Raw genomic sequence first — 26,383 nt, forward strand, 5'->3', positions numbered from 1 at the left:
AAAAAAAAAAAAAAAAAAAAACAGAGGTGGGCCCCACCACAATTGCTGGAGAAGCCAGCCGTACCTTTTCCGAGTTCCGGATTCATGTATGGATATAGATGCTTCTATGCATATATAAAGTGATTATGACTGAAGAAGTACCTTCCAATCCCAGTGCCACCAATGTTCAATTGGGATGCATTTATTCCACGTTGGTTTCTCGCGACTTCACCAAAATCCCACCCTTCACCATATCTGAGGTGATACACATTGGTTTGAAATGTAGAAAAAATTCTTTTAGTGTCATCTCAAAGAAAAACTAATTTACTATCAAACCATTGCAATTATTATCTATAATGTTGAGAATTAGTAAGACAGTCCCAACCCTTACATGTAGATCTTTGTACCATCTACTCCATTTTTATCCTTTGTTAGGCTCTGAAGAAGAGACTTTGCTTTTACCTAGATTCACAAAAATAATCAAGATTCTGTGCATAGGACAATTGATTATATAAAATGATTTAGTCAAGACAATGTACTAACTATTAATAATTTAACTTGAACCACAGGTAACTAAGTAATGAAAAAGGAAATATACAAGTAGCACATATCTTTAACAACTCAAAAGACGTAAAAAAGGTCAACCTTATGCTAGCAGCCAAGTTTACTCAGGGCTACTTACCATTGTGCTCTTCATGATGTGTCCCATGAGATCAAAACGAAATCCATCAACCTAACCATGCACACACACTGAAGTTTTAATTTCCAGACTAGATTATAGATGCAGAAAGAAGGTAAAATTTACATCCATAGACTCACTTTATAAGCCACCGCCCAGTATAGAAGATCGTCCAAAATTAGGCGCTCTACCATGAAGTGCTCACTGGCAGTATTATTCATGCAAGTGCTATTTTCGATGCCACCATCAGCATTCCTTCGAAGGTAATACCCAGGAACGACCTGTAAAAGAGTTTGAACTATCACTAAGAAGCAAAAATAGATATACAAATAGATATTCCTTCAACAGCATATTAGACGTAAGAAGATGTAAGAGAACATAAGTAAATGTAAGAAGAGAGCATTGGTAAGCCCATTTTCTAAATCCTAAAGCACACAATGGAATCAGGACCCATGTTAATGGATCAAATCCACCGTCAAAAAAAACAACATACTTTGACCAGTCTACCAAGGGAAGCAAAAATTGCTCATAAACAGTCCAAATACATTACTGTTTCCACAGTTCAACATTAGTTTTCATTACTCAAGTGTCATGACAAGACCAAGTGCGAGGTCTGGCTACAATTGGGAATCTTGAAGGCTCCAGGTAAAATATAACTCATTTGGCACCCAATCATTTCAGGTTAGTTTAAATTTTGTTATCGAATAAGCCAATTCTATTTTAGATTTAGTTCTATCAACTTAACATCATGTTTGGGGTCGTCATTGCTTTCAAACTTCAACAAAAAAAAAAATTAAGACATCAAACATGTTAATACTCTTCAGTAAAATAGGAGTGGAAAGAGAGAATCCTACACCATGCAAAAGACAAAAATCAAATCTGCAACACTCATAGAAGCGTTTCTTTGACTTCCAACAAATTCAATATAACTAAAAGCAATATATCAGTAGTGTTATGAACACAAAATTAAGGGCAACTGTCAAACAAGCTTCAAATCTTAAATTCTGTAATTCTGAAAATAGCAACAGAACACAGAATAAAAAATGATGCTAACCTCACCCCCAGATACAAGATCATACACTATACTATCTCATGAACCATCAGTAGCATCAGGAAGGTTCAGCACTTTAGATTTAAAGACAGCAGCATATGTTGAATACTTGTGGTCGAGATATTCTAATTTACTGAAATATAACTTTTATTAAAATTAAAATTATTAGATGCATGCCGACATATAAAAGGGTCTCTATACAAGGTCCATACCAACTCTACCTAGTGTTGGCACTTGATATGCCAATGGCAAATAGGCATGCGGCCACACCGCAGCAAATAAATCCATAGCCCACTGTACATACATCACAATACCTACATTCTGAATCTTTTATATCAGATCATTTGTTTTTGTATTTTCCTTCACCCATAAGGAAATGGCACATAAAGCATATGGAAAATAAATAGTCACAGAACATTTTAGGTAAGTGTCATATGGAAAATAAATAGTTACAAAACGTTTTGGTAAGTTTGCGCAAAATTAAAAAGTTCTAACCTTGTCGAGAACAGAGTTAACATTGAAGGGACCATTCTCACTTAAGTGATTGTATACAACATCCAGAACAACACGAAGACCAATGCGATTGAGGGCCTGTCATGCACCATTTTAGTTAGATAAGTACCTATTGTCTAATCCATTTCCAATTTCCTCAACCATGTTAGCCACCTATCGTCCTTTTAATCAAGGATTTAAGTATCCATCAGCACGGGCCGTACCATATCGTGCCAATAAGATACCGGCACGATCTAGCTCTCGTGCCAATGGCACAGTTCAAAACCTTTTTTACTTTAAATTAATAAGTAATTTTTTCAACAAAGTTCAAAAAATTCGATAAAGATACAGAATAAGCAACTACAATTTTGTTGCTAAAGAAAATAAAATTTTCATATCATTATGTGTTGGCACACATATATTTTTTTGTGACCGGCATGCATTGGTACAGCCGGCACGCACTATGCCATACCGTGCCAGCAAGTTTACAGCACGATCCCATGCCACGGAACTTAAATCCTTGTTTTAATATTTGAGGTTCGTTGTCAATAGGCACAAAACAAGAGCCCTCCAAGAGTGTTAAGAACAATGGCCTATGTTGAATGAACATCAAAGCAAAAAATTACACCTGAATCATCTGCCGATATTCGAGAATCCGACTAGGACCATTTGGATTGCTAGCATAGCTTCCCTTTGGAACCCCCCAAAGCACAGGATTGTACCTTTTGTTTGTTTGAAATTGCCAATTATAAGCATATATGGAATGACGTTGAGAAATTAGTTAGCAGTTGACAGTCGAGACTTGGAAGTAAAAATAAGAATATTATACCCCCAATTGTAACCATCTTCATCCTGAACAGCTGTAACTTGCGCTTGTTGCTCATCTGAATCTGGAGGAAGTTTTGCCATTGCAGCCTCATCTGCTCGAGCGATTCAGATGACACAAAAAAACCAAGTTACGAAACAAGAGGGACAGTAAGCTTCAACTGCAAGCATGTTCAAAGCTACACTCTGATTCTCATCTATGTAAACAAATGACAAGGTAAGAAAAAACAGCAAAAATACACAATAAACTTCCAGTAGCTTTAGCTGAAGCAATTTTTATCATATTTATACTATTGAGGGAAAACATTTCCAACACATAAACAATTGTGAACTATGAATTGATATCCATGACCAACAATTTTTCAAAAGTAAATCCATTTTCCAAAAGTAAAAGCTGTTTAGGAAACAATCCATGCTAAAAAAATATACCAAATAGGCTTCAGTTTTAGTCTCCCATGATCCAATAGTCACAAAATCCAAAGCATAATACAATCCAAGACAAAAAGCTGCTTCAAAAGCAATCCAAACACAAAAGACACAAAATTGACTTCAATTTCAGTCACCGATGCTCTAATATGTACCAATCCAAAGCATAATTCCTTGTTTTCAGTATAATTTGTTCAAGGTTGAATTTCCTGTGCATCATTGGCTGTAGAAAACTATTTGAACCTTTCTGCTATTTTCTTATCTTTTTCCTAAGCTTCTCAAATGTTAAGGTGTCTTTATCTTTAAATCCTAAACAATAAGAGCTGACTAAAAAAGTTTTATGTGACTTTAGTACCAAAGAACATTTATGATAGCCTACATTAAAGCTTGAGGACAATGCTTATTATATATGATATACACAAGAGAAAGCAAGGTGCATTTATACAACGAAAACCAATGAAAATACCCAGTTTCAGCCATTTCAGCCATTTCTAGCAAGAAGTTTCATAGCAAACACACATTTTAGTAGTCATGGATATTAGGGAAACTTGTGCATGCAGTCAAGGCTTCAGCTGAGTAAAGTAAAAGTGCAAAAATGCAAGTCATCCTGCAAATTTCCGTAGCATACATCTTGTGCCTGAATTGGCATAATGACGATGCTCCACATTTATTACATTACTATAAGATTGATTAAATTAGAAACCATAATAGACATGGCACTTGTTTACAGTATACATAACAAAAATTAATACTTTTGTTGATGCATATTGAGTCGAACAGCCAAGGATTCATGTCAAAGAGATGATGCTGAACAAATTACCAAAAAAAAGGAAAGCTGATGGACTTAATTATTCGCAACTTAACTATTTACCAAGATATTTCCAGTTACTTTGAATATCATCAACACCACCAAAATGAAAACTTGGCAGAAGATGCACATGGGTTAAACCAGCATCACTCAACTTCTTAAGATGAGATACACCAGCCGAATCCTGTGTAAAGATTTAAATAATAATGTTTATCTGCTCATATTATGGCATGCTTAGATGATGTTATCAATAACAATAGTATGACTTGAAACTTTGCTGCTTAGAATGGGGTATCTGCAAGATTTATCTAATAATTCATCAAGTCAATATATTAAGGGAAAAACAAAAAACAAAACAAAAGGTAGTAGGATGTCGGGTTACAGACTGCTTATGGTGTGATTTTAGTAGAATCTTATCTTTATTGGAAAACAAAGGGGCAAGGTAAACATCCTAATTCTCTTTATTGATGAAATTAATAGACGAAAACAAAGAGGGCTTGGCCTCTTATGTATAAGCATCTAGAAACTCTGATTTGAGTAGAAGTACTAATCTAATATGAATCAAAGTAAAAAACTAATAATAATCCAAAATAAAAAAGAAATTAAAATAAAAACTGCAATTCTAATATGAATAGGTGATTGCAATAATTTCCTCTCCCTTAAGACACGCCTTGATCGCAAGGTGCGAGGTTAGAGTAATTCCATATCATTTCATCTTTCATCCTCCCACATAGCTTCATCCTGCTGCCGCTTGTTCCATCTTATTAGAATCTCTGTCTTCATTCTCCCATCAACTCGACGGCATCGCCTAGTGTAACGACCCGACCTGCTAGCAACAATAACTCGTTGGGCCCAAACCACCGGCCCAAAATGCTTAAATCCAGTTATTATTACTAGCGTGTAGACCTCATATATTCTAAGCAGAATCATTTTCCCATCCGATGTGGGACTAGAATCATTTTCCTATCCGATGTGGGACTAATGAGGCACTACAAACTCCCCATTTTTAGATCTTGACGTCCTCATCGGTTCCAAACCAAACTATTTAGACCCTGATATCCTCGTTGGGTCCAAACCAAATCACATATGCAGACCAAAATTACTAGACGATGTGAGATTCTAGAGGTGTCTCCTACAGGTTCAAGAGGTAGCTCCCACCAAATCCGTTGGTATAGCACTTTGTCCCACATAGAACTTAACCTATAGCACTTTGTCCCACATAGAACTTAACCTATAGCACTTTGTCCCACATAGAACTTAACCTATAGCACTTTGTCCCACATAGCACTTAGCTCTCACACTTTCGGCTGGTATTCAGATCCGATACCAATTGTAACGACCCAACCAGCTAGCAACAATAACTCGTTGGGCCCAAACCACCGGCCCAAAATGAATAAATCCAGTTATTATTACTAGCGTGTAGGCCTCATATATTCTAAGCAGAATCATTTCCCATGCGATGTGAGACTAGAATCATTTTCCCATCCGATGTGGGACTACTAGGGCGTTACACCTAGCCCAAAAGTTTGTTGAAATTAGCATATTTTCCTCAAGCTCGTTGGGAAGCTCAATAGTAGCATCGGATTCTCCATTGTATGGCTTAAGTTTTGAAACATAAAAAATGTTGTGAATAGTCACCATGGAAGGAAGTTCCAATTGACAAGCTACTTTACCAATTTTTTCAACAAACTATAATGGTCCGTAAAATTTAAGAAAGCTTCCTAAAATTTTTGTTGTTGGATGCTCAACTGCCGGTATGAGGGAAGTCGTAGGAGCATCTAATCTCCAATCATCTAATCTCCAATCTAAACCGTGCGCTCGCGATACTTGTCGTCATAAACTTGCTTCATACGATTTTGTGCCGCATTAAGATACTTTTTAAGCACTCTTATTTGTTCATCCCGCTCAACTAATTCTGCATACATAGCATCTACCGGAGTAAGTCGGAAAAGTCGGAGGTGGTCGACCATATAGAGCGTCAGACAAAGCAGTATTTATCGATGAATGGTGCAAGGCATTGTAGAACCACTTTGCCTATGGCGAAAATTGAATCTATTTCTTAGGTTGCTCACCGAAGCTTCAATTTAGCACCTCTATTTGGCAACCAGTTTGAGGACGATGAGATGTGCTCATGTGAAATTTAGCTCCATGCAAAGCAAAACACTTCTACCAAAAAGCACCGAGAAATACTGGATCACGAGTAGATACAATAGATTTGGGCATGCTATATAGCTTAGCAATATGGTCAACAAACACCTGTGCCACACTTCGCGTGGTGTATGGATGAGAGAGAGCCATGAAGTGCGCATATTTGCTGAGCCGATCAACTATTACTATAATCACAGACATTTCTTGAGATTTCAAGAGTCATCCAATGAAGTCCATAGAAATATCCTCTCCAACGCACTCTGAAATCGGCAGGGGCTGAAGTAAGCCTTTGGGATTGGGCGCCTCGTACTTATTTTTCTAACAGACGGGATACTTTGAAATATACTCCTTGATGCCTCTATAAAGAGAAGAAGTCGAAGGCTCTTGCTACAACAGCGTTCGGCTCAGAGAGCACTTTTTTCACACATACCTAGCTAATAGAAACTTGCTCCAAGTCGTTTGAAAGTCTTCAAAAATCCACCATTCGTGAATGGTGTGTCATGAAAGTTATGTAGAACATTATTTTTTTCACACCAAGTCCTCGCCTAGTACTATGTGACCACGATAATATATGAATGTATCTCGAAATTCATATATTTCAGGAGTACTAGCCGAATCTTCTAACTAGCTTTTAAGCTTTTGAAGCTCCTCATCCTGAAAATAGTTAGTACCAATGTCGTCCAAAAAAGAACAAGTTGGAAAACTTACAACCATGAGCTCAACCAAACCAATATCACGCCTCGAGAGAGCATCAATAGCGGAGTTCTCATGTTCCTTCTTATACTGGATTTCATAGTCATATCCCAATAGTTTGGAAAGCCATCGATATTGTGCAAGAGTAGCAATTTGCTGCTCCAAGAAGTATCTAAGGCTCTGGTAGTCGATGCGAATAATGAAATGTCGACCTAGGAGATACAGCTCCCACAACTCGACAGCAGAGATGATCGCTAGCATTTCACATTCATATGCTAATATGGGTCACAATCGCCCCATTCAGTGCTTGACTGTAATAGGCCAAAGAATGATCATTCTGCGAGAGCACTGCCCCTCAGCCTTTTTCCGACACGTCTGCCTCCACCATAAAGGGGCTATCAAAATTTGGCATGCAAGTTGTAACACCCCAACTTCCCAGGGGGTCACTCATCCTAGGACTACTCCCGTCCTAGCATGCTTAACTCTCTTAACCTCTGGGGCCTAGCCACCACCCAAAATGCTTAAGCCGGGTTAAGAGTTTAGCCCTATTATATCTCATATATAGGACTATCTGGGGTCTCACAATCTCCCCTCCTTTAAGCCCTGATGTCCTCGTCAGGCTCAGACTCACAAGTACCAGGCAATGTGAGACTCATCTCGCTAGCCCGTCATCCAGACCCTGGCTCAGCCGAGACTCATCTCACACTTCCGGCTGGTAATTGGCTCTGATACCATCTGTGACGCCCCAACTTCCCAGGGGGTCATCCATCCTAGGACTACTCCCGTCCTAGCACGCTTAACTCTCTTAACCTCTTCGGCCTTGCCACCACCCAAAATGCTTAAGCCAGGTTAAGAGTTTAGCCCTATTATATCTCATATATAGGACTATCTGGGGTCTCACACAAGTACGTGCGTAATCGTCAATGCCGTCTTTAGTCCTTCAAAAGCTCTGGTAGCCTCCTTAGTTCATTAAAAGGTGTTTTTCTTTAATAGCGCTATTAACGGAGCGGTAAAGGTGTCATAGTTTCTAAAAAACCGGAGGGAGTATCCGATAAAATTGAGAAATCCCCGAAGAGCTCGTACCGATATCAGGACATTCCGCTCCACCATTGCCTTGACTTTCTCTGGATCTACAGAAATAATGTCAGCTGAAATAATATAACCAAGATAAGAAACAAAAGCAACTCCGAAAGAGCACCTAGATTGCTTGACATATAACTGGTGCTCACGCAGTATCTGAAAAGTAGCTCGAAGATGATCCAGATGCTCCTTCGATGATTGGCTATAAACAAAAATATCATCAAAGAAGACTAAGAATTACTTTCACAAATAGGGCCGGAAGACATCATTCATGAGGCTTTAAATGTCGATAAAGTATTAGTCAAGCCAAAAGGCATGACTAAAAACTTATTGCGCCCAGCATAAATCCAGAAGGCCATTTTATGCATGTCATCTGGATGCGCTCGTATATAATGATATCTAGCGTGCAAATCAAGCTTGGAGAAATAGGGAGCTCTGTTTAATTCATCCAAAAGTTCACCGATAACCGGAATCGGATATTTGTCTTTAACTATAACCCCGTTCAATTTTCAGAAGTCGATATAAAATCGCCACGATCCATCCTTCTTCTTCGCTAGTAGCACCGGTTTTGCATATGGACTATGGCTCGATTGTATAATATCAGAAGCATCTCCTTCACTTCCTTTTCAATCTCTATCCTATGAATATACGGGTAGCGATAAGACTTAACATTTGCCTGAGTCGTACCTAGCACAATCGGAATGCAGTGATCGTGCATTCGGGGTGAAGAAAGTCACTTTAGTTAAGAAAAAACATTAGCAAATTCTTGTAGAAGTTGTTGCATTTCAGCATTGGCCCTTCTTTTTCGCGCTGGATGAGACTCCATCGTCAGCTCGAGTTTAGACGTTAAGTTCATGTAGAGGCCTTTTTTCTCAATCTCTCCAAGACTTTGTTTATCTGCTTGCAATAGCAAGAAAGCAGCACTAGAAGAAGAAAGTCAAAAAATTTCGTCAAGGTATACCTTCAATTTGCATCGATTCTTGAGCTTTTAACTCCATCGGTCGGCCATTATGCCTGAAGAGTGAAGACCATCTGAATACTATTGAAATTCAACGATACGTTATCAAGGGATTGAAGCCACACTAATCCAAAGATAACATCAGTGCCTTTAAGAGGGATTACGAATAAGTCAGCGTTGAATTTCTGGCCTTAAAGTTGAAAGTTAACTCCTTGGCACTTGGATTCACATTTTAATTTTTCGCTCTTTCACCATCAAATCAAAAGAAGTATTCGGTTCGGCTTCTAGTTTCAAGTTCTTGAGGATGTCGGGATTAATAAAATTGTACGTGGAACTAATGTCGACTAAGACAGAGATTGACCGATTTTAACACTTCTCTGCACCATCATAGCCTAGGGAACAGTGATATTCGAGAGTGCATGTAGTGAAATTTTTGGTGGTGCTGAGTCAGACTCTTCATCTGATGTCTCCTCCTATACGACTAGCTCATTATTGCCCTAGTCATACTCATAGCAATTATCATCATTGACCTTACTGTCTTCTATGACATAAAGGTGTAGTATTTTACACTTGTGGCCTGAAGTCCACGGCTCATCACAATTGTAGCATAGGTTTTTCCTTCGACGCTCATGCAATTGTTCTATGTTATCTTGCGTGACTGCACAATTTGCCTCTTTGGTTTGGCAATTGACAATTTGTGTAAATTTTGTCGCTTAGATGTGCACCGAAAAGGGAGACTATTGGTTACTTAAGTTGGAAGACAACTCCAACCAATACGATCGTTGTCGTGCAAACCACTCCTCTACTACCCATGGCTCATCAAATGCGTCTAATAAAATTTCTAGCCATTTTACTTATACCTCAATTTTAATTTCCTCACGTAAACCACCAACAAAGGCTCCAATGAGGGCACTTTGGGGCCAATCTCTCACCGTGTTATTCAATCTTTCAAATTCTACTTGATAATCCTGTAATCAACCTTCCTGTTTAATATCATGCATTGCTATATCAAAATTCTTATACCTGGTAGTAGCAAATCACTTAGTGAGGGCTTGCAAAAACTGTCGCCAAGACAGAGTTATGTCTAATTGATTTTTATACTACATGTACAAGCAAACTGCATCACCTTCCAAGTGAATCGCTACTAATCTGACCCAACCATCATCAATTGCATCATGATAGTATTGCTCTGCTTAGAATATCCAACTGATTGGATCATCACCGTTGAATTTTGGAAAGTCAATCAAGCAATTCGGGCTTCGACGCCACTTCAACCTCCTACCTCCTATTGTTGACGGCCTCGTAGCCTTCCGTGAATCCTTTAGGTTCTTCATCATCATTATATTTGATGTCAATTAAGTGCTCATTGAAGGCCTCCCTCATCGTGTCCATATTTATATCGATTAAGCGCTCATTGATGGTCGCGTGGTGAGACTTGGTTTTCTATTTAACGCTCAATAGCTTGCAAGGTAATTGGATTGGCTCCGAGGCGAATTTCGAACCCTTCATCTAGGACTTGTTTGGATTTGCTCGTTGTTGTATTTCTGGTGCTGACATCGAAGAGTCGTCTTTCGATAGAAAGCTAGTGCTCCAGATATTGAATTCTTGCATTATCTACAAATCAAGGTATGTCATGCCAAAATTTGTTAACTTTGACGTTGTTCCATGTTGGGACTTAGGATCGTCCTGCATGTGCTGTCAACAAAAGTACACGAACAAAGAAATAGCGAAAAATAATAGAAAAGAAATGCACAAAAAAAGACAACGATTTACATGATTCGACAAGTTGCCTACGACCACAGGAAGAGCGAGAGAGATGTATCTCTTATATCAAGGATTTAAGTGCCTATCAGCACGGACCATATATACCGTGCCGTATCGTGCAAATAAAATATCGGCACGATGCAACCCCTGTGCCGATGGCACAACTCACAACCCTCTATTCTTTAAATTAGTAAATAATTTTCTCAATAAAGTTCAAAATATTTGATAAAAATATATAATAAACAGTTAGAATATATTGTTGCTAAATAAAATAAATATTTCATGCTATTATGTGTCGGCACACATGAAATTTTAATGACCGGCACGCATCGACACTGCCCGGCACCCATCTTGCGACCGCGCCGGCAAGTTTCCGACACGACCCAATGCCACGGCACTTATTCTTGCCTCATATGAAGAAACCAAAGTACAACCCACACCTTTATGTTTCTCTCAATCAAAATTCAAGAGTCTTATGGTTATTGCCACCCTTCCCTTGCTACAAGAAAAAAAATTCCTATCTTAACCTCAAATCGATTTTCCTAAAAAATAGAGAAAAACTCAACAAGCTACTAATTAAGTTCATGGGCTTCACCCAAGGATAGAAGTTCCGCCCGTGCCGTACGGCACGGGAGCATGCCGTACCGTGCCCCCAAGAAGGGGGCACAGTACAGGGAGGGTCTCGGACCCCCCTGGGTGCCGCGGCACATGGCCGCATGCCACACAAGACAAAGCAGCACGCGCCCATCTGCCGCGGCACTACCGTGCCGCTGCATACCTTTTTTTTTTTTTTTTTTTTGCTTTTTTTTTGCTTTTGCTTTTTCCTCTTTGGATCCCTCTCAAAGCATATGTCATATGCTCTTTGGATCCCTCTCAAGTGCTCTTCACATCATGTCACAAGCTCACAGCATCATGTCTGATGCTTTTTTCTTTTTGTCTTTTTGTAATTTTGTTTTTGTTTTGTTTGGTTTGGCCTTTGGGTAACCTAAAGGCCCATGATCTCACATATAAATTCATACAAATCCCCTCCCCCGACCCACGCACCCCATCTTTCTTTCCTTCTTATTCTTTCTTTCTTCCCCCTTTCTTTCTTTTGCCGATGCTTAGCTATCTTCTCTCTCTTTTTTTCTTTTCAGTTCTTACATATCTTCCTAAAATTATTTTTGTTCTCTTTTTTTCGTCGCTTGAAAAGGAATCGCTTGAAAAGAAGGCAAAGACATTTCATATCGCAGATTTGCTTGTTAGGTAAGTCAAAAAAATTATAATTTAATTTTTTTATTTATAAATATAGGGGCTAATGCACGGTGACTGTTAAGAAAATTGATACTGAGGACAATCCGACGGATATGTTTACTAAATCTCTTACTATTGCCAAGTTCAAGCATTGTTTGGACTAGGTGGCGGTTGGCAGCACTTGAGGCCCTATGGGGCATTTGGAGAAGACGGAGCACGGAGCACCAGGGAGCATTAAGAAGTATTGAGGAGAATTTAAATCAAGGTGGAGTTTTGTGACAATCTCGACATAGCAGCTAAACTAGAAATCAAACCAAGGTGGAGATTGTTAAATTTGGTTTAGTATCTAAATTTGGAATTAAATCCTAATGTAATTGGGATTAGATATAATTTATATTTAATTTGGCTTATATGGATTATGAGTAGGAGTCTAATTCTAATTGAATTAGAATTAGACTTGTGTTTGGAAGTTCAATTAGATTAGAGTTCTAATTAGACTCTAATTTGGATGTTGGAGCCATACAATGTGGCTATGTTAATGAGGCCGGTGGGATAATTAAGAAGCCATGCATAATTAAGCTCCTCAAAATTAAGCCCAACCCGTCTGCATTCTCTGAGGTTGGCGTCCGTACGGCAGTGGCGACGTGGTGCGCCTTGGTAAAAGGGACGAGCCACTTAAGTTTTTTGTGCGGATGCGACTTTCGGCGTTTCGGATCTAATTAAGCTATGGTCTTTTTGAGAGATTATCTTTGTACTCCGCCTTTTGACATAAATAAAGTCTTTGCTCCGTCTTCGCCCGTGGACTAGGCCGTTGGCCGAACCACGTTCATTTTCAGTGTGCTCTTTCCTTATGTTTTCTTTTCCTGCATTAAGTATTTTTTCTATATCTATTTTTCGACGTTCCAATTTTAACAATTACAGCTTTGCCGTTGGGGTACATAAACAAGGACAGATCACATGGTTTTGTACTGGTCAACTTTGAGCTGTCGAGTAAGGATTGCATTTCCTTGACCCCAGTGGAAAAAACGGATAATGAATGTTCTAGTGGGCTAGACTGATCAACTAGTCCAGGTCCAGATGGGCATTCACAACTTCAAACCATAAACCATGACATCAGCCTGAGCCAACGAGAAAACCAGAGTGTGTGTAATGTCTGTAACTTCCCTCTGTCCCTCAATCCTCTCCTCTACCCTTTTTTTATATTATGCTATGTGTGCCATCCCTCATGTTCGTATCTTAACTGGGCAACCTTCTCTTCCAAACAATCCCTTCGTCGCTAACACTGGTAATGTCCAATAAAAAAATAGTTTCTAAAAGAAAAAAGCCCGATAAAAAAAGTTTCTAAAATAAAAGAATGAGGGATCTTGTTGTTTACTTGTCTGTTAAAAAGCTAACTAAATAAGTCAGGGTGAAGAGAAACTTGTCTCAAACAACAGCCCTACCTTCAGAAGCGTCATTTCGGTGCCATGCAAAAATTTAAAAAAAAAATTGACTAAAATTAAAACAAGTCGAAATTTCTTATCTAGACTCAGATTAGCTTGACTCAGGCTCAAATAAGCCTATTTAGCCGTAAACGGCTCGGTTTAATTTAATACAGTGCAACAAGTGGCTGAAATCACTTCCGGATAAGCTAGCTAGCTCACTGCAACCCGTACAGAGGTCTTGTTGGCTTGGATGGGCCAAAGCGAGACCCCTCAATACCATATAAAGCTACGTAAGATAGGTTACAGCTTGGAGAAATAATTAAGCCGATTCCTAATCTTCTCATTGTAAACAACCGCTACAATCAAGATAGAATGAGTGGGGACGCAAGAGAATGACGAAAACCCTAGGTTTTCGATGCCACGGTGAAGATAGAATGAGGGACAACGAATTGGAAGAACCCTAATCCTAGATCCAACGTGAACGTGTCTCTTCTTTATCGGAGAAGAGAACCGGCAAGGTAAAAACCTTAATTCTCTTTATTGATGAAATTAATAGATGAAAACAATAGGGAGGGTTTTAGCCTCTTATTATAAGCATCTAGAAACCCGAATTCGAGGAGTAATAATCTAACATGAATCAAATTAAATAACTAATAATAGTCTTAAATAAAGAAGAAATTAAAACAGAAGCCCTAATTCTAATACGAATAGGTGACTGTAACAGATTTATTTGGAATTGTTTCTCAAGTGAGGCCTAATAAGTGTTTCCATAGATCACAAGTTGTAACAATTGATATCCAAAAGCGTTAAAAGTTGTATAAAATGAAATAAACTTTCTGCTGAGTGAAATCTAAGCAAATTTTGGTCGACCGAAATTTTTGTAGGTTACAGTACAAATCAACGAATTTAACAAGATCCAAACACAATAATAGTAGTACTAACTAAAAGACTTCAGTTCAAGGGCTTTTTGTAGATATTGCACAGGGATCACTCTAAGGAACCCACCAAGTTTATCATACAACAAAAAATATATTAAAAAAATATATTAAACAAAAAATATATTAAAAAAATGTAAAAAAGAAAAAGCATGGCGTAAAGTGGTAAGTAAATACTATGATCTCTACCTGGGAGGTGAAGGCACGATAACCTCCTCGAGAATCAGGATCCACAGTGTGGTCGCTGGCACTACAAGTAAATCAAACTTACAGCGTAAGATTTAGAGTCCAAACACATAAATGAGAAAGAGAACTGGAAGAAACAACGATGAATATCAAAGGCATTAATAACCTAAATGAACATGAAAAAGGAATTATGATCTCATGATACCCATACAAGAAATTGCTTGTCTTAGTAAGTTCAGCTATAGCTTTGACGCGCCCCACAAGGGCAAGACCTCCACATTAAACACAACTTCAGAAGGCTTTTGCTACCAAGAGCTGATACAAATTGCTCATGGGACAAAAAAACAATCAGCACAATGAAACAACCGCAGCTGCTAGTTAACCAAGCCCACTTGTACAAAATTTTCTGCTAGAAACGTTGCCATTTCTGTTGTATCCATTAGCAGTGGTTTAATTTGTAGCCTTGCTAGTAAATTACAAAATGGCTTCTGTTAGATTTATAATGGCAGGAGTGGGGCTCTTAAGGCCCATGATATTAATTTAACATGTAATACAAGTATCAACTAAGGATTTCTTGGGCCTCCTGCGCCTATAGGCACACATCATCCATTAAGCATCAAAGAGTAAGATCAGCTGATGGCTGCTCAAGCTAGCCCTGCTCGTCCGCATGTTATAGATGGCACTAGGTTTTAGACCTCATACGTATCTTGGAAAGTTCAAGTCTCACGCTTGACTTGCTCTGAATTCACATAAGAATTGAAAAAGAAAGCTGATTCAGGAATGACAACCTTCAAATTCAATCATGTCGCACAGAAAAAAATATCCATATATAGATTTAGTCTGACACTTCAACTATAATTAAAGCTCTTCAATTTAACAAAGAAAATTGAAACAATTTTAATCCAGACTCTCTAAACTTATTTATTAATTGAAAGGTTCTTTGAGATTGGAAAGATTCATTCAAATAAAACCCAAAAAACAAGACATACTGCAGCAACGATAATGATTGCCTTGATGCTTATCCATCAGCTGAACCATGGATCTATCGATAATTGACTTATATTAGTTCCACAATTGAAGATCCACGACTCATTCTTATGGTATGCTAGATTGAGAGGTGATTGGCATGGGCATTTGATCCATCAGGTTTTTCTGCTGAAACTTAAACTATCTCAATATAATTGTAAGCTCGTACTTGTATAAAAAGAAAAGGAAAGGTGCTGTTTAGTGTTCTGTGAAAACCTCATCACTATAGTTCCTCTTAAGTAAAAGGAAACAGCTTCATGATCATGTAACAAGGTTTTTCAAGAAATCTAATATAGCATGGCAAATTTCTCTGTAAATACATACAGTTTAATCTTAAGAACGAAGCTACAACTACCGTGCCACTAGCACAGCACACCACTGGCACACTAGCATGCATTGTCATGAGTTTTGTAATGAAATATTCATGAAAGTTTCGATTTTAGAGTGTTTTAAAATCTCTAACGGCTACAAAAATAGCTTATGTTAAATTTCACACAACTTAGTAAGAATAGAAATACATAGATTTTAACAACCGAAAAAGAAAATCATAATCTATATATTATTACAGTATATGTATGGAAAAATACTTTTAAGTCATAGTTGGGTATAATTTTGTAGGAAAACAGTATCATGGGTAAACTCACTAGATTTAAAATGATAAAAGAAATTGATGGAAATCATCTTATTCATGTTTTCTCAATTAAAGTTGGTCTCATTATATGCAATGGAACTCACTAATTTCTCCAAATGTTTGTAGATTTACAAGATCTACATACTCAAATATGGTAAAACATTTCTAAAATTTTTCACCTAAAAAAAAAAGAAATTCAAAAAGGCCCCAAAAAACTTTTTAAAAAATTATCAGTTCAGTGTTGACATGACCATGTGCCACTTGTCGGCACGGTAAGACAAAAGTATGGAACAGTTGGCACGGGCAATCCTTGGTCTAAAGTTTAGATTAAACGGATTGATCAGAAGTAACTAGAAAATTACCTAAAATCCCGAATATGCAACTCATATATGCTGATATCAGAAAAAGAATGAAGGCTTGGCTTTTGATCTGCCAATTCATCCCAGCCAGCTGGTTTCAAATCTTCACAATCAAGATCGACCAACCAAGTCCGCTTTCCATCTGAAGAAAGCCTACTCCAACAAAATGTTTAGAACAATTAAACAAATAAAATATGAATAACTGTACAGAAGTTGACATTTTACTATAATCAATGATTTGAACGAACCCTCTAGCATAAGGATCATTTGATTCACATTTCTCAATTCTTGAAGTACTTGGATGATACACGGAAAGTTCATAAACATAATAGCGGCCTGCCCAACTTCTTGGACCAACAACACTCCAAACACCATTTAGCTCCTTGAGTTGGATGCACTCCAGTGGAACCCCACCTGATGGATCCTCATAGAAACACGCACTCACATCCTACTTTCATAGAATGTTCTTTTAGCAAAATAGAACACACTAAAGTATGAAAACATAGTCAATGTTTAACCGGAAAGATGTACATGTATCATACTTGTGCTGTAGGAGCCCAAAGATAAAGTGCAATTGCTTCCTTACTGAATACTGCACCAAGTGGACCATTATATGCAAACATGTCATCTAAGACTCCAGGCAATTGGAGACCAGTAGCATTCTTGCATTTCCCATTGGCTGCATATTAGGAATTAAATTAATATCAAAGAAACAAATTTTCTCAAGCATAGAGAAGCATTCTAATTAGCAATTTAATCGACAACTACAGGGAAATTTTGGACAATGAAATAACCCTTTTTATCCCTCTTTCCTAAAATATACTTTTTACCCTCTTTTGCAACAGATCATTGGATGGATTTTGGAACAGATTTTATCAAACTCGTTAAAGTTAGCTCTAACTGATGTGCTGTTAATCCTCATTGATTGATGCCTGTTGCTTTGGAAGAAAGGCCAAAGAAGATAGAAATTTGAAGAAACATAAAGTATGAAAAGATAGAAAATCTGCATTCCAAAATCCAACGTATAAAAACTATTGAGTGCTAGGTTTGTCCCACCACGCAGTTTCTCACATAGATAGTTGTCCTATGAATCACTTCCTTGAAATCAATAGAATTAAAAAACCATAAATAATCCACAATTTTAGGAAAAAGGATTAAAACTTGCCATAAAAAGAAGCAACAGCTAACTGGCTTTTCAGAAGGTTTTGAACATCCGAGTTTGGAACCTTAAAAGCTCTGTAATCTTTAATATGAGGAAACTTCTCGGTCACCTGAAATACAAGTCATTCGTGAGAAATCTGACCTCACAGGCATAAATTCTACACTTTTCTGCAGACATGCCATGCTTTCAACACAACCAGGCTCAAGTATATCAGAATAATGGCATGCAAATGCTGAGCATCTGTATCAAGAGATTGTAAGATTTGGCAGAAAATCAACAGCTTACGTTTGCCGGAAGCGCACAATGATCTGGTTCAAGCTGAATTTTCACATCATAACCTAACATGAAGAGAAAACATGGTTCAGCACCAAGAGAAATTTATATAATCTCCGTAAAAACAAAGAAAAATGACAAAAGGCAGTTGTATCTGTTCCTACAAATGGAAATATATATCACTACTACATATCTAGGTACTTATGATAAACATACAAAGAGAGAGGAGGGTGAGAGGAGAATTGAGCTAGCATTTCGCTGATATGACTAATCCTTGGTCCTAACAGCAGGAAACTAATATAGAGTTTCTCTAAAACAAGAACCAATACTAGGGTACCAATGAACTAAAGATAATATATTTGATAAAATATTGCTCTTTGAACCGTTGCCATAATTGAGTGATATTAATTATGATAAATTTGACTCGAACATGTTATAAATTTACAAAAGGTCAATTCTTAATCAACATTCTTTAATGTTCCAAGTTTATTTATTTAACAACTTTTTTTTTTGCAGGAAATTTAATTTTTTTGCAGGAAATTTAACAACTATTTGCAATGTCGCAATATTGAGTTGAATCAAAGCATATTTTGAGTTGACTACCTAAACTTTGGAAATTGTAATTTTACTAAATCAGATCTTGACAGTATTCTCAACATTTTTTGACAGAATGTTCTGTAACCTTAAGGAATTTTCCATTACATTACGGAACATCCTATACTTTCTTTAACAATCATTAAGTTCCAAAAAAACTTACTGAGATATGTAAATGTAAACTAGTTACAAGGATTAAAATAGTTACAAGGTTAAGTAGTAAATCAAAATTTTAAAACTAACATGCGCATTTCAAAGTGCATCACCTCTTACATTTTTACCAATTTAAAAATGAAAAGAAAGCGTTAAGTATGCATTCTCCGACCTCCAACGCCGTCATCTGATAGGAACATGTTAGCCTTTTTGCTAGCATAGAGATAGATAGAATTATCATCCTCATCAACATTCCAAGCAATGAGCGATCTTGCAACCCAATAAGCCCTTGAATATGACAATAAGTCCTGAAAATACAATCCCTGATAATAAGTTCACCAGTACAGTAGAGAAAGGTTGAAACACTAGAGAAAGGCTTGTTTGGCTATGCTGGACCTTCTGTAGTATTGTTGTTTAATAGAACTATTAGAAGCCCTTCAACGACTTCTCTTTTTTAATGAAAAGTAGAAGTTTTAAATTAAAACTTTTACTTTTGGAGCTCAGAAGCTCATTTTCAATCCCCGCCACAACAAAGCCTTAAGAATTTTTTTTTTTTGTTTGCAGCACTCTTATTGAGGCGATTTCAGCTTTAAGCAAAAGCAGAAGCTAGTCTAAGCAGGCTATTAACCATTTGTCAGGAATGTTTTTTTTTTGAGAGATAGGTAGCACGCTACCCGCTTCGTTTATTTCATTTAAAAATAAACTTAGCCAGAAATGTGAATCAACTAGGATTCGAACTTGGGTCTCAGGTACCAACCACCAAGCCCTTTGCCACTTGCTCTAGAGACGGTCGGTCATTTGTTAGGAATGTTGATTGAAGAGTTGCAATCTTTCATTTCTTTCTTGGCAAATGAAAAGCGAAGCATTGTCAGGAATGTTGATTGAAAAGTTGCAATCTCTCATTTCTTTCTCCACAAATATAAAGCGAAGCAGAGAAAGGTTGGCGAGAATTTGGTTAAAACAAAACTTAAAGGGCATCATTTACAAAGTAATTTGAACAAATGCCACTCCAAATTTGACACAAAAAATGCAAATTGCAAATGGCATTCTCAATTACGCTTTCCCTGCAGAAACATCACACTTGCAAAATGCAAAATCAAACTTTCTATGCACAATCAAATCAACATCGAATCTCCATGTAAATTGGTGAATTAATGCCTCCCTCCTCGGTCCCTGTGATTCTAAACTAAGCCAATTGTGAAACATATGAAAGAGCGCGGCGCAGAGAGAACCTGAGAAAGGGGGGACTCGGGGAGAAGAGTGTTCTCCATGGTTGCGGAGGCGGTAAGGCGACGACTCCGGTGCGAGAAGCGACCAATGGAGAGAGAAGAGAGCGAAGAAGAAGAGGAAGAAGAAGAAGAAGAAGAAGAAGAAGAGGGGAGTGAGAGTGATAAGGGGAGGGTCTTAAATGGAGAAGAGAGGAGAGGTTGAGAGGTAGAAGAAGAAGAAGAAGAAGAAGAAGAAGAAGAAGAAGAAGGGGTTGGAGGGTTAAGGGGGAGAGGGAGGGGGGATAAGGGCGAGGAGGCGACGGAGAAGAACATGGCGTTCTCTTTTTTCGGTTGGGGGATGACGACGGGAGGGAGGGAAGGAGTGACGCACCGGCGGTTTTGAGTGAGCTCGGCCGCAAGCCTGCAGGCTGCAGGCTGGTGTGTTGGTTTTAAAAGTTTCGGCTGGTAGCAGAAGACGTGTGGGCCGTGTGGCGTGATCTCTGGCACTTCCGCACCTGGCTGCGCTACTGCGGTCAGTTCCCTCCTCCTCGTCCGTTTCTTGAAATATCTTTTCTTTATTCATGAATAGTTTTTTCGAAAGAGAAATGCTAGCTGTACACTATATATAGACTTTGAAATTCAGATTGAATAGATTTTTGAAAAAATTTGAGTTCAGATAAAAATAACTGTTTTTTTACTTCTACTTTTTATTCGATAGAAAATAAATAGCGTAAAAAATAAAGATATGAAAATAATTATTATTTTTTTGTCCTCACTTTTTTTTTTCCATAATTAACTTTGGTCTCCGATGGGCAGAATTCAATTACGCTAGCTATTTTGAAAATTTTTAGTTTCAGCTACAAAGGTAAAGTTACAATGAATCAAATAATGAAAATAAATATTTAAGGCCGATAATCATTTAACTTCTCTCTACTTTCAGTAAAACAAACACACCTAAAGGGGTATACATTTTATTTCGTTCTATCTTAAGGTTGAGAAATTTTTTTAAAATTTTTTAGTTCAAAAATTGTCACGTCCCGGATTACCACGTTTTTTCGGACACGCCAATAGACCCACCATATAAATAGAAATTTTTCGTGTATACGAAGCGACAGCTATACTTGCAAACAAATAGGAGCTACAACCAAAGAACAGAGCTACTAAGACTAAAATATGTATATATAAAACATAAAAGGGTTCACTGTACATACAAAAGCGCTAAAACCACCTCGCTCCAGCGAGTACCATTAGTATAACAGTATGTACATAGAAAAACTATCTCTACATGGTACTCCTCTAGCACAACGACGAAGGATGGTAGGGATCTAGCTCGCGACTCCCTTACCACAGTCGGAATCAGCAACAGCAGCAGCAGTGGACGGCTATGCAAAAAGATGGCAACAACTGGGTGTGAGAACTACTGCAAAACAGAGTAGTCCTCAGTGGGTACCGTCACCGACCTCAACGGCCCACCCACTAAGTCTACAGTAAGGTAAGACACAAATAGGTAAAGGATAGTAAGAAAGCCGGAAGAAACTCTACAGCTATATGCCGCTATACTACCACTATCCCAAACCAGGCTCACTGTAAATATAGAAATGTATCACTAGCTACACACTGACCCAATCTCGAGGGACTGCCAACTGACCCGTCCAGCCTGTACCCGAACTACACCGCACACCACCCACGAGATGGCCGATCCAAGAACTGCCCGAACGGGACTGCTGCAACACCAACGCAAGTAAAGCCTCACTCCATAGCGGCACTCGTGGGAGCGACCCAACCAAGTATGTAAGCGTGTCTCTATCGAGCTCAATCAGGCTCACGCAGGCTATAGCCAGTGTAAATGGGTCAAACTGATCTAACAACCAAAGCTCACGTTCTCTCGGCATAATCTGAAACAATATGTAAACATCTAGATCCACCGTCCGCCACGACGACAGCCGACAGTACGGAACAGTCCAAACGTTACTGTAAAACGAGCTCGGCCTCTCAGCACGAGCGTAAACTCAACCTACACTAATCCGAGTATTCACTACGCACTAACAACGGTGATACAAAAAAACAACAGCTCCTGAAGCTAAATCGGTTAACTTTTCGAAAAGTGACAGTGTAGGTTTAACAACTTTTATCCTAAGTCAAATCCCAATTCAACATGTAACAAATATTCAAAAATTAAAGCTCCAAATTCATATTTCATAAAAGATATGCAAATCGATGAATTCGAGCTACTAAACACGATACTCCATATAAGACAATACATGCTGACACTTTACGACTTTGAAGGAAATCCGACGATTTCGGTAAACATAAACCCACCTCGAACGCTCGTCCAACGTCGGCTAGAATTAGGAGAATCTCGCGCTAGCCCTACCTTAAACGGTTCAACCTCCACCGGAACCACCCAAGGTGCGCGAGCAACCTCCAAAGACCAAGCGAACGAAAACTAAGATCGACTCTCCAAAATCACAAAGAAACAAAGAAGAGAAGCTAGAGAGAGAAAGAGGGAAGCCAACCTGTGTTTTCCAACCTCAGGCACAAAGAGAGAAGGCTGGGGTCGGTTGGTACTTATTTGCACAAAAAGACCAAAATATCCCTTACCAACTCAATTTGCCTTTTGGAGTATCGGTACTCAACTTGGGTACCGGTACTCAGCCCTCTTTCCGCAAACTCACGCACTGGGTACCAGTACTAGCCTGATCTAGTATCGGTACTCAGTACCAGTACCGGTTCTCACCAACAGGTACCAGTACTCAGCATCAAACTGCGCAAACTCGAGAGCATTCAGTTTTGTAATCCCTCTAGGGTACCGGTACTCCTCCCAGGCACCAATACTCAACACTGAAATCTTGCACTTTCCAAATTTTAGTGCCAGAACTCCACTCTCGCACTGCGCCGAGTCCGTTTTGAGTCCAATTCGTGCTAAAACAACTCCGACTTGTCCTGACACCCAGTAGATGTGTTAGCAAGCCATAGATGCTGAAGTCACTCGGACAGCTAAACCCCAGGGACACTACATTTTCCCCCACTACAAAACGTTTCATCCTCGAAACTTAGAATCATACCTCAACACGGTGCCTTAAATAAGTAGGGGTAGGACTCCTGCATCACAATCTCAGACTCCGAAGTCACCTCACGCTCCTCGTGATTACTCCACTGCACTTTTACATACGGTATGACCCGGTTGCGTAATTCTTTCGTCTCACGAGCAAGAATCAGCACCGGTCGTTCCTCGTACCTCAGGTCCTCGCCTAACTCAAGTAGACTGAAGTCAATCATGTGAGAGGGGTCAAACACATATCTCCCCAAAGCCGAGACATGGAACACATCGTGGATACCGGCAAGTCGCGGAGGAAGTGCAATCCAAATAAATCACTGGCCTGACTCGCTCCAAAACCTCAAAAAAACCAACAAATCGTGGACTAAGCTTTCCACGAACTCCAAATCTGCAAATCCCTCGGAACGGCGAGACTTTCAGGAACACATGGTTTCCAACCTGAAACTCCAAATCTCGTCTCCTAGTATCAGTATAGCTCCTCTGTCGACTCTAGGCGGTCTCAAGATGTCGTTGCACAACTCTGACCTTTTCCTCTGCTTTCAACATAATATTAGGGCCCAAATTCTTCCTCTCACCCATATCACTCCAATGCAAAGGGGATCAGCACTTTCGTCCATACAATGCTTCAAACGGAGCCATTCGAATGCTCGCTTGATAGCTATTGTTGTACGCAAACTCAACCAGTCTCAATTGTTGATACCACCCTCCTCTAAAATCTAGGACACAAGCTCTCAACATGTCCTTTAGAGTCTGAATGGTTCGCTCCGACTGACCATCTGTCTGTGGATGAAAGGCTATACTAAAACGAAGCTGTATACCGAAAGCCGTCTGAAGGCTCCTCCAGAAACGCGAGACGAACCTTGGGTCCCTATCTGATACAATCAAGGTAGGCACACCATGCAACCTCACTACCTCATCCAAATATAACTCGGCGAGTCGCTCCCTGGACCAAGTGGTCTGCACCGGTAGAAAGTGGGCAGACTTGGTCAGTCTATCCACTATCACCCAGATAGCATCAAATCCACCCTGAGCTCTCGGTAAACCCACGACAAAGTCCACGGTGATCTGATCCCATTTCCACTCCAGCGCTGAAAGATTCTGAAGCTTGCCAGCAGGTACACGATGCTCCGCCTTCACCTGTTGACAAATCAGACAATGAGCCACACATCTTCCAATGTCCCTCTTCATTCCAATAAATCAGAAGTGTGCCTTCAAATCCTTACACATCTTGGTTCTACCAGGGTGAACCGTATAAGGCGAGTAATAAGCCTCTCTCAAAATCTCCTATCGGATCTGTGAATCCATAGGCACACACAGTATGTCCCTGTACCTCAGTACTTCTGAACTATCGATAGCGAAGTCCTCTATCTGTCCCCTCTCTATTTGCTCTCAAATCCTCAACAAATAAGAGTCTCCACTCTGTTTTTTCCTGATCCTATCCAATAGAGTGAGCTACAAGACCATAGATATCAGTCTCGCAGTGCTCCCAGGGGATACCACCTCGAGTCTAAACCTCTACAACTCCTCAAGTAATGGCCACTGCTGGGTGATCATCATACTGAGGCTCTGCACCGACTTCTTGCTCAACGCATCTGCCACGACATTCGCCTTGCCGGGGTGATACTGAATGGTGATATCATAATCCTTCAATAACTCCAACTACCGGCGTTGCCTCAGGTTCAATTCCTTCTGAATGAACAGATACTTGAGACTTTTGTGATCTGTAAAGATCTCACAGTGCTTACTATACAGATAATGTCGCCAAAATTTTAGAGCAAATACCACAACAGTAAGCTCCAAGTCATGCGTAGGGTAATTTTTGTCATAATCCTTTAACTGCCGGGAAGCATGTATAATTACCCTACTATGCTGCATCAAAACACAACCCAAACAACTGTGTGATGCATCACTGTAGATCACGAATCCTTCCCCCATCACAGAAAGAGCAAGAATAGGAGCCGACATCAGCCTCTGCCTCAACTCAGCTCCTCTGACAATCTTCACTCCAGATGAACTTGATTCCTTTACGAGTCAATCGTGTGAGGGGTGTGGAAAGCTTCGCAAAGCCTTCCACAAACATACGGCAATAACCAGCCAATCCCAGAAAACTCCTCACCATAGTAACCGTCGCCAGTCTGGGCCACTCCCGAATCCCATCAATCTTCTTTGGGTCAACTGCCACTCCCGCTGCTGAAATCACGTGGCCCAAGAAAGAAATCTGCCGAAGCCAAAACTCGCACTTTTTCAACTTGGCATACAACTTCTTCTCTCTCAGAAGCTGTAATACCATCCTCAAGTACTCCTTGTGCTCTGCATTACTCCGGGAGTAAATTAGAATATCATCAATGAATACTACTATAAATCTATCCAAGAATGGCTTAAATACTCGATTCATCAAATCCATAAAAGCGGCAGGGGCATTAGTCAATCCAAAAGGCATCACTGTAAACTCATAATGCCCGTACCGTATCCGAAAAGCTGTCTTGAGAACATCCTCAGCTCTTACCCTCAGCTGGTGGTAACCTGACTGCAGATCAATTTTCGAGAAGACACAAGATCCTTGCAGCTGATCAAACAGATCATCAATGTGCGGCAAAGGATACTTGTTCTTGATGGTCATTTTATTCAATTCTCGGTAATCCACACACAGTCTAAGTGAATCATCATTCTTCTTTACGAATAACACTGGCACTCCCCAAGGCGACACATTAGGTCTCACATACCTCTTATCCATCAGATCCTGAAGCTGCGCCTTAAGTTCCCTCAGCTCTGCCGGTGCCATTCGGTAAGGTGCCTTCGAGATTGGCGTAGTTTTCGGAACCACATCAATCACAAAATCAATCTCTCTGTCCGGCGGCATAGTCGTCAACTCAGGAGGAAAAATATCTGAGAACTCGCGAACTACAGGGAGATCCTCGAGTCCCAGTGCCGCCGTAGGAACCTCTACTATCGTTGCCGAGAATGCGATGCATCCTCGACTCATAATCTGTCTAGCCTTCGCTGAAGAGATCCAGGTGGCGAACATCGTACTCCTACAACCTCTGTAAGTGAGCTCCTTCTGGCCTGGCTCGCGGAACGTCACTGTTCTAACTCCACAATCGATTGTCGCATGGTATCGAGTGAGCCAATCTATGCCAAGTGCTGCATCAAAGTCTTGCAACTGCCCCAAAACCAACAGGTTTGCAAGCATAATTCAAGATCCCAACTGCATCGGACAAGCCCAACAATACTCCGCCAC

General features: G+C 39.5%; 1 protein-coding gene across 1 annotated transcript in view; it reads right to left on the minus strand.

The window, feature by feature from the left end:
* LOC109707335 (pullulanase 1, chloroplastic) overlaps window positions 1-20,584 on the minus strand; it is a 45,883-nt gene extending 25,299 nt beyond the window's left edge. The window contains exons 1-16 of the mRNA XM_020228517.1: window positions 20,112-20,584; window positions 19,052-19,187; window positions 18,145-18,197; window positions 17,863-17,968; window positions 17,240-17,376; window positions 16,946-17,145; window positions 16,701-16,850; window positions 14,685-14,745; window positions 4,324-4,444; window positions 3,031-3,121; window positions 2,830-2,923; window positions 2,205-2,300; window positions 799-939; window positions 662-712; window positions 371-441; window positions 142-234 (exon numbers count right to left, since the gene is read on the minus strand). Of these exons, the coding sequence (XP_020084106.1) occupies window positions 142-234; window positions 371-441; window positions 662-712; window positions 799-939; window positions 2,205-2,300; window positions 2,830-2,923; window positions 3,031-3,121; window positions 4,324-4,444; window positions 14,685-14,745; window positions 16,701-16,850; window positions 16,946-17,145; window positions 17,240-17,376; window positions 17,863-17,968; window positions 18,145-18,197; window positions 19,052-19,187; window positions 20,112-20,420 (1,910 nt within the window). The 5' untranslated portion in view covers window positions 20,421-20,584. The remainder of the gene's footprint in view (window positions 1-141; window positions 235-370; window positions 442-661; window positions 713-798; window positions 940-2,204; window positions 2,301-2,829; window positions 2,924-3,030; window positions 3,122-4,323; window positions 4,445-14,684; window positions 14,746-16,700; window positions 16,851-16,945; window positions 17,146-17,239; window positions 17,377-17,862; window positions 17,969-18,144; window positions 18,198-19,051; window positions 19,188-20,111) is intronic.

The sequence above is a fragment of the Ananas comosus genome, linkage group 3 (assembly GCF_001540865.1).
Source record: "Ananas comosus cultivar F153 linkage group 3, ASM154086v1, whole genome shotgun sequence".
NCBI classification, from domain to species: Eukaryota; Viridiplantae; Streptophyta; class Magnoliopsida; order Poales; family Bromeliaceae; genus Ananas; species Ananas comosus.